General features: G+C 41.5%; 1 protein-coding gene across 2 annotated transcripts in view; it reads left to right on the top strand.

The window, feature by feature from the left end:
* The window catches only part of zc3h7bb (zinc finger CCCH-type containing 7Bb), an 86,683-nt gene that overhangs the window by 26,057 nt on the left and 45,102 nt on the right, over nt 1-15,524 (top strand). Inside the window, exons 9-12 of one of the 2 annotated variants that reach the window (XM_060849658.1) lie at nt 1,737-1,996; nt 2,638-2,754; nt 5,098-5,347; nt 10,331-10,386. In XM_060849658.1, coding sequence (XP_060705641.1) covers nt 1,737-1,996; nt 2,638-2,754; nt 5,098-5,347; nt 10,331-10,386 — 683 coding nt within the window. The remainder of the gene's footprint in view (nt 1-1,736; nt 1,997-2,637; nt 2,755-5,097; nt 5,348-10,330; nt 10,387-15,524) is intronic. The other variant, XM_060849659.1, reaches the window with a different exon arrangement.

The raw sequence follows: 15,524 nt of genomic DNA, 5'->3' as shown, positions 1-15,524 counted from the left end.
TCTTATTCTTTAATCAAACAGAACTTTAGGAAATTTCTGTCCTCTTCCTTTCATCTGGTAACTAAGTCTCAGAGGCATTCTGGTTGTTTGTTAATACCAGAGCAATAATTCTCTGTGTTTCACAGCAACATCAGGATTGCTTCTCTGTGTCACAAAATGTAGGTTTGAAAAATGCCACTTGATATTTCATTCAATTTATGTTTGCATTTGCATCTGGACATCCTGTTTTGTTTGAAATGCTGAAGTCCCAGCTCAGTCGCTTCCATGAACAGGTCCAGAGTAGGAATTTCCTATGGAGCTCAGTGCAATAAGTACTCCATTTTCCATCTCAAGGCAAAAGGTTGGAGTTTAAAGTCGAAGCTTCTTCTCATAAGTTTCATGAAGTTGAATGCCTGAGGAACATTGCTATGCTAGATTAGAAATCACTTCATTCCCTTGCCTCCTTTGTTCTGATATTTGGTGGCAAATCCTGAAAAATTGCTCTGATATTTCTCCCTTTAATTAGTACCATTGGGAATTTTATTTTTTTCCCTTTGTGGGAGAATCTATGATGAGGGGGCATAATCTCAGTAGTAAGAGGTCATCCATTTAAGACCGAGGTTAGGAGGATAATAAATCTAGAATTGTTTTACTAAAAAATGTTTATCTTTGGGTTGCTAAGATAGATTTTTAATCAAGGGTCAAATTTGTTTAAATTTGTGCTACCACTCACTTAGATCATGGCAGACCTGTGCCTTAACTGTCTATCTGCCTTGGTCCTATATTCCTATAAAAGTCTTGCGTAACAAAAATTTATTAATCCCTGTTTTGAAATTTATTATTCTACCTCAGCGTCAGCATTTTTTTTTTGGAGGAAAGAGTTTGAGATTTCCACTATACTAATGTTTCCCAATGTCACCCCTTAATGTCTTGGCTTTTAAGGTTCTGCATGCTTATTATGAATATTGAATATTTTTAAGGCTGAGATTCCTGATTGGAATGGTTAAAGAAATGAGACAAAAGAAGAGCTGAGGCCACAATCAGATCAACCATGATCTTATCAAATAGTGGAGCAGTCTCGTGGGGCTGAATGGTCTACCTCTGCTACTAATTCTTAGAGTCCGACAGTAAGGAGACAGGCCCTTCAGCCCAAACTGGTCTATGCCAACCAAAATGTCCATTCATGCTAACCTAATTTCCTGCACTTGGCCCATATCCTTCCAAACCTTTTCCATCCATGTATTTTAAATGTTATTAATGTACCCGCCTCAACCACTTCCGCTCTTAGTATGTATGCTCTCGATGAAGTTCTGAGGAGGTACTGCATTGTTGGAGGTGCTACCTTTCAGTAAGGATATTAAACTGACATCCCAAATGGCCCCTCAGGTGGATTGAAAATATCACAATATTATTTAAAGAGGGCAAGGAAGTTCTACCAGTGGCCTGGCCATCATTCATCGCTTTCAGTCTTCAGCTCTTTAAAACACAGATGATCTAGTATTGATTTTGCTGCCTGTGAGAACTTGTAGACTGTAAATTGCCTGCAACCTTTCTCACCATTACTTTTCAGAAGTACTGTGTTGGCAGTAAAGTGTTGATAACATCCTGAGGTCAATCAGATGAATCTGTAGTATAAATGTCTTTCTATTATTTTAAAGAGCATTTTCTTTAATTGACTACCAGCTAGTGATTTAATAGTTACATGTAATGATTATGTTTGTAACGTTATTTTGTGTCATTTTGCTTCCACAATGCAGGTTCACCTTTGGAGCTTCCACATCTCCCTGTTCCAGCCACTATTCCTGCACCTGTCAGTGAAGTTTCAGTCCCCATTACGTCAGTTCCTGTTAGCATCCAGCAATCACAGACCCATCCTGCTCTGCTGAAACCCCCTGTTGGTGATGGGGTCTCTCTCTCAGTGCCCGAAACGACAGAGGAATTTCCAGATGAGGAGATCATTGGAGAAGAACTGGACACGTTGTTGGATTCTATTGGGGAGACAAGTGATTTTCCCATGGTAAGAGGCATTAAAATGATATTTCCAGCTTTTGGTTTCATCCTCCGCATACCCCTGGGGCACTAATCATCCATGGTGCCTCAGGGTGACATCAGGGATGACAGGCCACTTCGGTTCCTATTACGTGATATTTGCTGGATAGTATATAAGTAGAGACACCAAAAAAGAATAAGGTTTGGCTCAGCTTTGTTGGCCTTCCCTATTTGATTTTACACCGCGCATTTCCTTCATTATTTATGACGTCCGCTTCAGATATTACTGAGATGCTGTAGATGGAGCAAAAACTCCCTGGGTTCAGGAAGCAAAGGGATATTAAAATACAATCACTCCAAAGTTGAACAGTTTAGATGCCACCTAGTGAGACTACAGTGTTCTAAATCTGTGATGGTCCATCTGTTACACACTAGCCTTGTGTAGCTAACTTCATTTCAGTTTATTAACAAAAATTAATGATAGACCAATGTCGGACTTGTATTACCAGTACGCTTCCCCATGCTAAATGTGTGGCGACTTTAATCTTTTGTCTATTTGTGGATAAAATCTAAAGCAGGCTGTTGATAAAATCTAAAGCAGGCTGTGTAAGTGTTTTTAATTCAGAGTTGTAGAATTATGGATGATAATTGTTCAATGGATACATACAGGGCGACCCCCATATCCGTGGAATCGTTATCCGCGATTTCACTTACCCACGGTTTACCACAGCTGGAACATATAAAAGAGAACATTCTGGAACCAGGGACCAGGAGGCTACCAAGAAGGTGCGTTTCCCATTTAAATGAATGGTTTCGCTCCTATCTGCAGTAGGTCCTGGAACGTATCCCCTGCTGTACGGGGGAGGCTGCTGTATACGTGAAATACTTGCTAATTCTATTTGTGTGAGGTGTTTCCAGCCTAACTTTATAATAAAATTGTGTCACTGTAATTTCGCTTGCACTGAATCATGGTTTTGTATAGAATGACACAGATCAGAATGCCTGGGTGTCCTTGTGAAATATGGGAAATGTTAAAAATGCTCAGGATCTCTGAGAGAAGGTTGTCACCTTTAGTTGAGGAAAGCCTTTTCTGTAGGATTGGTGGATATTAAATGATTGTATTTTGTCCTTTTGAACAGGTATTGTTAGTTCTGTCACCTGGGAAAAAAGTGACAGCTAACTTTTCAAAAGGGAAAAAGCTAAGGTACAACGTAGGAAGTTCTGTAGAAGGATTACAGAGCAGAATGTTCATTTCACTAATTCGAAATACACACCATGTAGAGTATTTGAACACCCCGATCCATCCAAACCCAAACCAAATATCTGCTGATAAATGTGATTCGATAGTTGAGCAGCACTTTGAGTAATTGCGAATGTGCCAATAGCTATATGAATGACCAATTAAAGATGGTCAGTCAAACATGTAACATGGTCTTTTACACTTGCTAGAAGTTATATACATAGATGTAAAGGGACACATTCTCTGAAAACAAAAGCAATATGTTTCATCTTTATGACTTTTTGAGTAACTTTGAAGACTAGGGAGCCTGTAGTTTCATGTTGCTCTCCCTCCATGGCAAAACCTCAATCAATCAGAATCGATTGACTTGCCAATCCTGTAATATGAATTGTTATTTGAACTTGGAATTCTTTCTTCTGTCCTGATCCGTGCAAGGTGAAAACTTTTAGCAACATGTCCCTTTTTTCAGCAATACCTTTACCCCAACGTACCCCTCATGACAAATGAGCAGATACAGAAGAATGTTAAACTTTTTATTCTTTAATTCAGATGCTTCTAAGAATATTCGTGGTTGATAGAGATTTATAGTGAGAGCATTAACATTTAAGAGTGCAAAGTTACAGTTACACAAAAACTTTGTTCTGCTCTAGAAATTTCGGATGCTCAATTCTCCCATAATTTGGAGGGAAGTGTTCGTGTGTCCCATCTCCAGCAACCTTAAGATTCTATTTGTGATGGAGCTGTAATACCACGAAGGAAATATTGGCATTTATATGATTAGCAGGTGATTTTAGGATTGTGGGGATATTAAAAAGTGGTGCCGACTGGTGGTCTGTGTTCAGAACATTACTCTTCTCATTATTTAAGTAATTAGTAATGAGGAATAGGGATTACAACATCCAAATTTCTTAATGTCATATAAATAGGAAGTATAGTTAACTGTGAAAAGGGGGGATGGCTCCGAGCAACATGGCATTGTCATAGACTCATACAGCACTAAAACAGAGTAGGTTTAAACAAGGACTGCAGATGCTGGAAACCAGAGTCTAGATTAGAGTGGTGCTGGAAAAGCACAGCAGGTCAGGTAGCATCCGAGGAGCAGGAAAATCAACGTTACAAAGGGCTTTTGCCCGATTTTCCTGCTGCTTGGATGCTGCCTGACCTGCCGTGTTTTTCCAGCACCACTCTAATCCAGCACTAAAACAGACCCATCAATCCAATCAGTCCATGCCAACATAGTCCCAAACTAAACTAATCCCACCTGCTTTACTATGAGTGTCTGGAAACCAATATGGGTGAATGAACTAGTGATCCAGTAATAAGCACCTTTTTTCAGTGATCACAGAAATTCTATAAAACAAGGTAGGCTTGTGAGAACTGAAGGTTCAGGAAACTGTTAACAATGCCTGCCTGTTGACTATGGGCCACGTGCTGGAAAATGGGATTAGAATAGTTAGATGGTTGTTTTTCAGTGGTGCAGACTGGATGGGCCAAAGAGCCTTTTTCTGTGCTTCTATGCCTCTATAGCAGGCAGAGTTTGCCGAGGAGGACAGTGTGCAGGAGGTTTAGGACCCATTAGTGGTTAGAGTTTTGGTGGTGGTGGTGGTGGTGGTGGTGGGGTGGGGGGGGGGGGGGCCGCGGGGGGTGGAGGCAGGTGAGATTTTCCGTTGTGGTTTGCCACAAAATTAATTCCTTTGAATTGCAGTTATTGAGGTTAAAATTCTCATGCTAATTGTGGTTAATTTTTGCTTTTGTTGACAGAAGGAAAGCAACCAACTTTGTTTTTCTCCCATGGCCTGAGTTTATTTGCTATGGAATTGAAGCCACTTAAAATCTTTGTGCTTAATAAGAGAGATGCCAATTTGTCAGCCTTTTGCTTTATTTCACAGACCTCTGTGGCTGGAACTATTCCAACAAACCTACCCAATGACATGCCACGGTTACTCCCCATCTTTCGCACCGGTAGCCCAGTCCTCCCATCTGCCGTGAAGGGGAGCATGGGCCAAAAGGTTTCACTCCCATCGGCCTATCCCATGCTTTCTGTCCAGAAGATGGACTCCCTGGACAGCATTGTTCCGAGCACAATTGTAAATAGTTTGGATTCTTTGGACCTACTCCCTGCGACGGAATCTCGGCCTGGTAAGGGTTTACTAATCTTTAATCCCTTTGTGTCATCCACTAGCCTACATGTTTGGTGTGGACGAAAAGTTACACCTATCTATGTAACTCTTGATTTATGATATTCGCGATTTTAAACAATCCACCTGAAGGAACATTGCTATGGAAGGAGAATAACACTGATTCATCAGAATGTTACGAGAGTTTCGTATGTTAAATTATGAGAAGCAATTGGGTTGAGTTAGTTTGTACTCCCTGGAAAATAGAGGCAAGGGGTGTTTTCGGGACATAGGAACAGGAATAGGTCATTCAGCCCCTCATGTCTGTTCCAACATTCAATGAGATCATGGCTGATTTGTGGCCTAATTCCATATATCTACCTTTGGCCCAAATCCTTTAATAACCTTACCTTAACCAAAAAAAAATTAAAATGATTGATCCAACATCCATTGCGATTTGTGGAAGAGAATTCCAAACATGTCCCACCCTTTGTGTGTAGAAGTGCATCCTAATATCACTCCCAAAGTGATCTAATTCTCAGACTATGCCCCCTACTTCGAGAATTCCCAAACATTGAAAATAGTTTATCTTTCTCTACCCTGTCTTTCCCTGTTAAAATCTTGAAGCCTTTTGGTCAAATCACCCCTTAACTTCTAAATTTTGGAGAAATCAGGCCTAATTTGTGTAATCGCTCTTCATTAACCCCTGTAAGTCCAGGTATCATTTTTGTAAACCTGTATTGTAATCCTCCAGGGCCAGTATAACCTTCCTACGGTATGGTGCCCAGATAAGCTCTCCGTATTCCAAATGGGATCTAACCATAAATGCAGCATAGTTCCTACATCCTTATACTTAAATAGCAAGATGTCTAGATAGAAATTGTCCCGTTGGGCAGACGCAGCATAGGTTCATGAAAGGCAGGTCATGCTTAACTAATCTGCTGGAATTCTGCTAAGTCAGTACGAGCACGGTGGACAATTGGGACCCAGTAGATGTGGTGTATCTAGATTTCCCAAAGGCATTTGACAAGGTACCACACAAAATGCTGCTTGTAAGCTAAAGATGCATGGCATTACGTGTAATGTATTAGCATAGATAGAGGATTGGTTAACTAACAGGAAGCAAAGAGTGGGGGTAAAGGAGTGCTTTTCTGGTTGGCGATCAGTGAGTAGTGGTGTGCCTCAGGGATCAGTGTTGGGACTGCAATTATTCACAATTTGCAAAGATGGTTTGGAGTTAATCCAGCATCCACTGCTATTTGTGGAAGAGAGTTCACTCTTTGTGTGTAGAAGTGCATCCTAACATCACTCCTGAATGATCTAATTCTCAGACTACTCCCCCTACTTCTTGAATCCCCAACCAATGGAAATAGTTTATCTTTCTCTACACATGTCAAAGTTTGCAGATGATACTAAGAAGAGTGGAAGAGCAAAATGGGCAGAGGACTAAAACCTTACAGAAGGACATAGAGTGGGCAAAGGTGTGGAAGATGGAGTGCAATGTTAATAAATGTGAAGTCATCCAAGTTGGTAGGAATAACAGTAAAAAAGACTATTATTTGAATGGTAAAAACTTGCAACATGCTGCTATAACAGAGGGACCTGGATGTCCTTGTGCATGAATCATAGAGGTTGGTCTGCAGGGGCAATAAGTAATTAAGAAGGCAAATGGAACTTTAACTGAAGGGATCGAGCTTAAAAGTAGGGAGATTATCGTGCAGCTGTATAGGGGGCTGGTGAGGCCATACCTGGAGTGCTGCCTCCTTACTTGAGAAAGGATGTACTAGCACTGAAGGGGATGCAGAGGAGGTTCCCTAGGTTGATTCTGGATTTGAAGGGGTTGGCTTATGAGGACAGACTGGAATTATATTCATTGGAATTTAGAAGAATGACAGGGGATCTTATAGAATTTAGGGGCGGCACAGTGGCACAGTGGTTAGCACTGCTGCCTCATAGCGCCAGGGACCTGGGTTCAATTCCCGCCTCAGGCGACTGTCTGTGTGGAGTTTGCACGTTCTCCCCGTGTCTGCATGGGTTTCCTCCGGGTGCTCCGGTTTCCTCCCACAGTCCAAAGATGTGCGGGTCAGGTGAATTGGCCATGCTAAATTGCCCGTAGTGTTAGGTAAGAGGTAAATGTAGGGGTATGGGTGGGTTGCGCTTTGGCGGGTCGGTGTGGACTTATTGGGCCGAAGGGCTTGTTTCCACACTGCAAGTAATCTAATCTAATCTAAAACATATAAAATTATGGACAGAATCGATAAGATAGATTTAGAAGGATGTTTCTGCTGGTGGGTGAAAGAGGGCATGCCCCCAAAATTCAGAGGAGCAGATTTCGGACCAAATTGAAAAGGAACGTCTTCACCCAGATGGTTGTGAATCTGTAGAAGTCCATATCCAGTGAAGTAGTTGAGGCTTCCCCAATGAAGGTTTTTAAAGCTAAGATAAATTTTTTGACCAGTAAAGAAATTAAGGATTATAGTGAGAGGACGGGTAAGTGGAGCTGAGGCCATGAAAATATCAGCCATTGTCTTATTGAATGGTGGGCAGGCTCGAAGGGCCAGATGGCCTCCTCCTGCTACTAGTTCTTTTGCTCTTATAGTTCAGTCCTTTAGATATAAAGGGCAGCATTCCATTAGCCGCCTTGATTATGTTTTTGCTCCTGATTGTAAAATTTTAAAGATCTACTCACCTGAACCCCCAAGTTTCTTTGGACATCCACTACGAGTGGAAGGTTTTATGATTTTTAAAGAGTTCATGGAATAAGGCAAGGTAGACTGAGAGAGGCAAAAGAGCTTTCGCTACTGGTGGGGACTTCTACAGGATATGATCTGCATCCAAACCAGGCTATTCAGAAGGAAGGTTAGGTGCACCTATTCACACTAAAACATGGTGAAACGTGCAGAATTGTGTCCCTCAAGGAGGACTAGATGCTGGTCAATGAATCGTTCTAAACAAAGGTTGATTGATATTTTTCTAGCCAAGCCAAATGGATGGAACTGAATCCAAATGAGCCATGATTTTAATTAATTATAAATTCACAAGAACTAGAAATGGGAGTAAGCCATTCAGCCCATCAGGCCTGCCTGCCATTCAATAAGATCATGCTGATCTGATTATGTCCTAGCACCATGTTCCTCTCTACCCACAAAAAACCAAGAATCCCTTGCAAATGAATACTCTGTTGTTGCGGTTCTGTTCGCCGAGCTGGGAATTTGCGTTGCAAACGTTTCATCCCCTGTCTAGGTGACATCCTCAGTGCTTGGGAGCCTCCTGTGAAGCGCTTCTGTGATGTGGAAACATCACAGAAGCGCTTCACAGGAGGCTCCCAAGCACTGAGGATGTCACCTAGACAGGGGACGAAATGTTTGCAACGCAAATTCCCAGCTCGGCGAACAGAACCACAACAACGAGCACCCGAGCTACAAATCTTCTCCCAAACTTTGAATGAATACTCTGCCTAACTCAGCCTTAGCCTCCATTGCTCACTGAGGAAAGGAATTTCAGAGTTGAGGTGTGTCCCATTAGTGAATAAATTCTTTCTCATCCTCTTCTGAAATGTGAAACCCCTTATCGTTTAACTACGTCCTTACCACATGAGAAGGAACATGCTCTGAGTATTATTCTGTCACATCCCCTCAGAATCTTATGTTTCAATAAGATCACTTCAGAGTCTTCTAAAATCCAAAGACTATAGGCCCGACTTGCTCACCCTTCCTCTAAGAAAACCACTTCATCTCAGGAATCAACCTTGTGACCCTCTCAACTGCTCCAAGTATATCCTGACTCAAGTTAAAGTGAGCAAATCTGTATACGTTGTTCCAGGTGTGTCTTACCAGTGCAACTGTCAGAACTGACTCAGGGCTGAATGGTTCATCATTGGAATTACTAGCAACTTCCTCTCCTAAGTTTTCATTTCTGACTTTACATGAGAACATGCTGAGAACCTTGAGGTTTTCACCCATGTTATAGCTGTTATTTTGTGTAGAGTTGGTTGCAGCTAGTGCCAAGGTTTTACACACACATACTCACAGACTCTCTCTCTCTCTCTCTGTCTCTCTCTCTCACACACACACACACTCACACTCACACTCACACACGCAGACACAGGCGTCAACACTCTCTAGTTGCCTCTTTCACTGGTATGGAGATTACTAAATCACCATACAAGGAATTGCTTGCCTGCCAATACTCTACTGGTGCACAGTTATCTGTGATGTGGATATGTCAGTCAGACTTCAGTGGATAATAATGCCTCCATCACAGCTAGTAGGCAAAATTATCAAGTTCACTGAAGACTGAACAGGCTTGATTCTTGCCTTTTGAAAAGGTGGGTGACCTGATGAAACAATGTTTACCCAAATTGTGAAGTACCCTCCCAGAAGGCACAGCTAAGCTGAATAGCATCCAGACATTTAACACAAAGTTACATTAAAAGCACAAAGGCAAGGGGAAGAGAGAAGGATAGGTAGGCAGAGGGCAGGGAGAAGTCTCCTAGGGCCAAAGGCTTAGCCACTGAGGTTGGAAAAGATGTTGAATGGAATAACCAGAGTCAGAAGGTTAGATGGCATAAGACAGGAAATTGATAGATAAGAAGATGATACTAAATGTTGCATTAATCATCAGTTGGATTCCAGCTAAAGAATTGTACTCAATTCGAGGATGCCATATGTTTAGGAAGAATGTCAACAGAGAACGTACTAGAATAGTACCAGGACTTTGGGACTTCAGTGATGTGGAGAGATTACAGGATTGTTCTCATTGGGCAGAGGAGTTTTAAGTGGAGAATGCATAGAGGATATTAGACCTATCACTGGTTCAGTGGGTCATTGGCCTCCTTCTGTGTTGCATCGTAACTATCACAGATCTGGTGGACAAGTGGCCTGTTTAAACTGAAATATTTGTGTGATTGTTATTTGACGGGAGGAAGACGGAAGAAGTCGAGTTTTAAAAAGACACTGGAATAATAACAGAAGTATAAAAGATTATTTTTGTTATGCTTCTTTAGCTTCAAGACCAATGACACCAAACAGCAATCAAAGCACCTCAAGCAGCTTTGCATTGGTGAGTGTAAAATGTTCAGGTGCACCTTTCTTTACAACCAGGTTGATGCTTGGCAGAAAATGGCATACTTATGGTGAATTAATCTCCCCATACTTTGCATGTCATGTGGCTGCAGTCACCTTGTTCCCTTCCTCTGAAGGGCAGGGATCCAGGTGTGCTCTGACCTTGGCCCAAGTATTCGTTTGCCACGTCTGAGCGTTGAATGGAGAAGGCTGGTATTTACAGCCAAGATCACACCTCACCCATGCTTTGCCGGAAAAGGCACTGATGTGCAAAATAGCAATGCTGAGTCCTGAATCGATAATCCTGCGATGTGTAAAATTGAATGAACAGCATTGTGTTGGTGAGAGGTTTGTTAATTCTCCATAAGACCATTCGAGCAGAAATTAGGCCATTTGGCCCATCGAGTCTGCTCCGCCATTTGATCATGGTGATGGGTTTTTCAACCCCAATTTTCCACTTTCTCCCTGTAACCTCTGAGCTCCTTGGCAGTCAAGAACTTATCTATCTCTGTCTTAAGTATACTCAGTGAGCTGGCCTCCACAGCCCTCTGGTGCTCTGTGGATGATGGAGATCTGCTGGATATTTCCAACATTTTCCCCATTTTTATTTTAGACCTCCAGCATCTGCAGTTTTCCTTGTGTTTTGTTTATGTAGGGGTGTTTGGTTTATCTATCTAAAATTTGAATGTTGTCAAATCATTTAGAGTGATCGTGTCTTCGGTTCCTTCGTCCAGGTCGTTAATGTATAACATGAACAGTAATGTTCATTCACAATGCTGACCCCTGCAGAACATTAGTTACTGGCTGCCATCCTGAAAAAAAGCCCTCTTCCTCACCCTGTACCTTTTGCCAGTCAGGCAATCCTCTATCGATGCCAATACGTTGTCCCTAATACTATGGACTCTTATCTACTATAGCAGCCTCCCATATGGCACCTTTTCGAAGGGTTTTTGGAAAACCAAATAGATCATGTCCACTGACTCTGCTTTGTCTAACTTGCTCATTATCTCCTTAGAGAATTCTAATGGATTTGTCAAGCATGATCTTCCTTTGATGAAGCCGTGCTGATTCAGCCCTGTTCTATCATGCACTTCTATGTGTTCTGAAATCTCAACTTTAATAAAGAACTCTAAAATCTTAACAATGACCGAGCTCAGGCTAACCAGCCTATAGTTTCCCATCTTCGGTCTCCCTCCCTTTTAAAACAGGTGTATTATAATTGCGATTTTCCAGTTCTCTGGAATCCTCCCTGACCTCAGTGATCCCTTAAAGATCACCACCAATGCCTCCACAATCTCCTTAACGAGTTCCTTTAGAATGCTGGAGTGTAGTCCATCCAGTCTGATTTATCCAGCTTCAGAACTTTCACCTTCCCCACTCCTACTCCTCAGTGATGGCCACTACACTCACCTCTGCACCTTACTCAAAAGTTCTGGTATGCTGCTGGTGTCTTCCGCCTGACAGATGCAAAGTACCTATTCAAGATAGTTCCTCTACTATTTCTTTGTTCCCCATTACTGCTTCTCCAGCCTCATTTTCCGGTGGCCCAATATCCCTCTTGCCTGTCTCTTGACTTTATATCTCTTTTAAAAAAAAAGTTATTGCAGTCTTCTTTTATATTTCTAACTAGCTTATTCTTGTGTTCCATTTTCTCTCCCCTTGTAGTTCTTTTTTGTTGTCCTTTGCTGTTTTTAAAGGCTTCCCAATCCTCTGGTTTCTCATTTAACTTCATCACATTGTATGCTTTCTCTTTTGCTTTTACACTGCCCTGACTTCCCTTGTCAGCAATGGTTGCGTCATCCTTCCCAGAATATGTTTCTTTTTCCTTGGAATGAATTTCTGCTGTGTCTCTTGAATTATCCTCAGGAACTTCTGCCATTGCTGCTCCACCATTTTCCCTGCCATGCTCCCCTTCCAATTAACTCTGGCCAGCTCCTCCCTCTTGTCTTTGTAGTTACGTATTGTAATGCTATTACATCTGAATCTGGCTTCTCCCGGTCTAACCACAAGGTGAATTCTATCATATTATGGTCACAGCCCCCCAAGGACTTCCTTTACCTAAGCTCCCTCATCAAGTCTTGTCTCCATGCCATTACCAAATCTAGTGGGCTGTACCACAAACTGCCTCAAAATGACATCTCGTTGACATTCCGTGAATTCCTTTTCTTGGGGTCCATAACCAATCTTATTTTTCCAGTCCACCTGCATATTGAAGGCCACATGATTATTATAGTATTCCCTTTCTCACATGCCTTTTCCATCTCCAGATTTATTTTCTTCTCTACGTCCTGACTATTTATAGGAGGCCTGTGCACATCACCTATCAGGGTCATTTTTCCTTTGCTTCACCCACACAGATTCTACACCTTCCAACTCTATATAACTTATTGCTACCAACTTAATTTAATTTCTTACCAACCAGGCAAGCCCACCCCTCTGCCCATATGCCTGTCCTTTCTATAGAACATATATCCTTGGATATTTAATTCCAGCCCTGATCCTCTTGCAGCCACGTTCTGTGATGCCCACAACATGATACCCGCCAATTTCCATCTGCACTACACTTACCTTGTTTTGTATATTGTGTGCATTTAAGTACAGCACTCTCAGTCCTGCATTGACTGCACCCCTTCTCATATTGTCCCATTATCTGTTGTAACTGACCTTTGTATACTCTCTCTCCTGTTCCTTGTTCTGAAAACTTTAATAACCTTGCCTGAGGCCTCCCCTTCCTCGAACCTTTTCCATAATTTTCCAATCAACTGAACCTCCTCCTCACCTGACTACACTATCCCTGACCTGCAACTACATTTCTCTTTCCTCCCCCACCCCACTTCTTGAATGGCTCTCTGTACCACAGTGCTATGGTTCGTTTACTGAACATCCCTACAGCTCCCATTCTCATCCACAAAGGGAGCAAGAATATCAAGCCTGTCAGACAAACTTAAGGGTTGAGGTTCCTTCAGCACAACCTCCATGACCTCTCTACCTCCCTCACTGGTAGTCACACCTCCTGTCCCTTGACCACCTACTGAGTTTGAGGTAGTTAATCTAAAGGGTGTGACTGACTCCTGAAACACAGTAACCAGATAACTCTCCCACTCCCTGATGTGACGCAGTGTTTTGAGCTCAGAGTCCAGCTCACCAACTCTGAGCCAGAGTTCCTCGGGCAACCAACACATGCCACAGATGTGGTCCCTATGAACCATAGTGGGGTCCGCCAGTTCCCACATCACGCAGGTACAACACATCACCTGGCCCTGTTTCTTTGTTTTATTTACTTAATTTTTAATTTTATTTTTAAAGATTTCTCACTGTTTTTGTTTGTCACCTGGAAATATTTCCTCTATTTACCTTTAATATGAAAGTAACCTACAATAGATAGTCAGTTTAGTAGCTACTATCAACTAATGAACTTACAGTTTTCCTGTGATGTCACTGTCTTTGTGCTGGGCCTCTCATCCTGGACTTCAATATATCCTGTAAAAATGCACCTTTTCCCCTCACACTGAATTCCTACGCTGCCTCCACATTCCCCGGACTTCAACTCAGTCGAGCTGTGTGTCACTCTGGATGTGATCTCTCCTTCCTGATTGTGTGCAACCTCAACTTCACTGCTCTGACCTCATCTTGCCTGGAGCTATTTTTATAAATTGCTTCTGCACTAACTTCAGTGCAATCACATGCTCCCTATGTTGTGGTGCCCAGAATTATACATAATACCCTGTCAAACAGGGTTTCACTTTCCTAAAACCATGTTGACTTGTTTTAATCATACTATACTTTTGTAACTATTTTGTTAAGAATTCCTCAGCCATAGATCCCAATACTGACTGATGACTGATGTTAAACTTACTCATCTGTAGTTCTGTTTCCTCTCTCTCTCATCCTCCCTTTTTAAGTCGTGGTATTCCATTTGTTAACATTCAATCTGCTGGAATCCTTCCAGAATCTAGTCAGCAAATTGACCATCTCTCTGCATCTGTCTCTTTTAGACCTCTGGGATTTAGGAAATCGGGAACAGAGGGTCATGAACCTGTGAAGTTCTTTTGCCCCAGAGGGCTATCGAGGCTGGATTGTTAAGTATATTCAAGGCAGAGATAGACTTTGAATCAGTCAGGGGAAATCGAGGGTTATTGGGAAAAGGCAGAAAAATAGAGTGGAGGATGATCAGCTCAGCCACGATCCAATTGAATAGTAGAGCAGAATCAGTGAGAGGTATGGCCTACTTCTCCTCCTCTGTGTTATGGGATTTAGAGATTTGTCAGATTTTAATCCCTCGAGGTTCCTCATTTATTTTTTTCTCTGTTGATATTAATTACCTGAATTACCTCACTGTTGTTAACTCCTTATTACCCTCTATTTCTGGTAACTGTGTCTTTTATTATTAGAACAGTCACAAAATATTTATCAATGTCTCTACCGTTTCATCATTCTCATAATAATTTCTGCTGTCTCTGCTTCTAAGGGACCACTGTTTATTTTAGTTATCCTTTTTTGTTATGGTTGTGAAACCTTGTACCATCTGTTTTTTCTATTCCTGGTTAGTTTACTCATAACCTTTTTTTCCCCTTGCTATCAACTTATTGGTGGCCCTTCACAGGTTTTTAAAACATTTCCATCCTAGATTTATAACTGTTCTTTCAGCACTGCAGCCTCATCTTTTAATTAAGTACTATTCTTAATCTACTTAGTACACCACAGAATAATCTCTGTGAGTTTGTGTTGTAGAATTTATTTTTGTCAAACTTTTGAATTGTTTCTTTGAATATTTCTGCTATTTATGTAGTTATACCTGTCTATCTGATTCACCTTAACCAGCTCTCCCCACATACTCTCATAATTGGCTTTTTTAAGATTCTTGTTTGCAATTGGAGTGTATCACTTTCAAATATGACATGGAATTGAATTGTATTATGATAACTATTTCCCAGTGGATCTTTTGCGATGACATTGCTAAATAACCCGCCTCATTGCTCAATACTTGATCTAAACAATTTTATTTCTTGTTGGTTCTACAAACTATTGCTCCAGAAAACTGTCATGAAAGCATTTTCCAAACTCCTGTCCCAGACTACTTTTGCTAATTTATTTGGTCCAGTCTATATGAAGATTAAATCCCTCTACATCTGTTGC

This window comes from Hemiscyllium ocellatum, chromosome 33 (assembly GCF_020745735.1).
Source record: "Hemiscyllium ocellatum isolate sHemOce1 chromosome 33, sHemOce1.pat.X.cur, whole genome shotgun sequence".
Lineage (NCBI taxonomy): Eukaryota > Metazoa > Chordata > Chondrichthyes > Orectolobiformes > Hemiscylliidae > Hemiscyllium > Hemiscyllium ocellatum.
The sequence above is the reverse complement of the archived record's forward strand: the minus strand, read 5'-3'. Positions and strand labels throughout refer to the sequence as shown.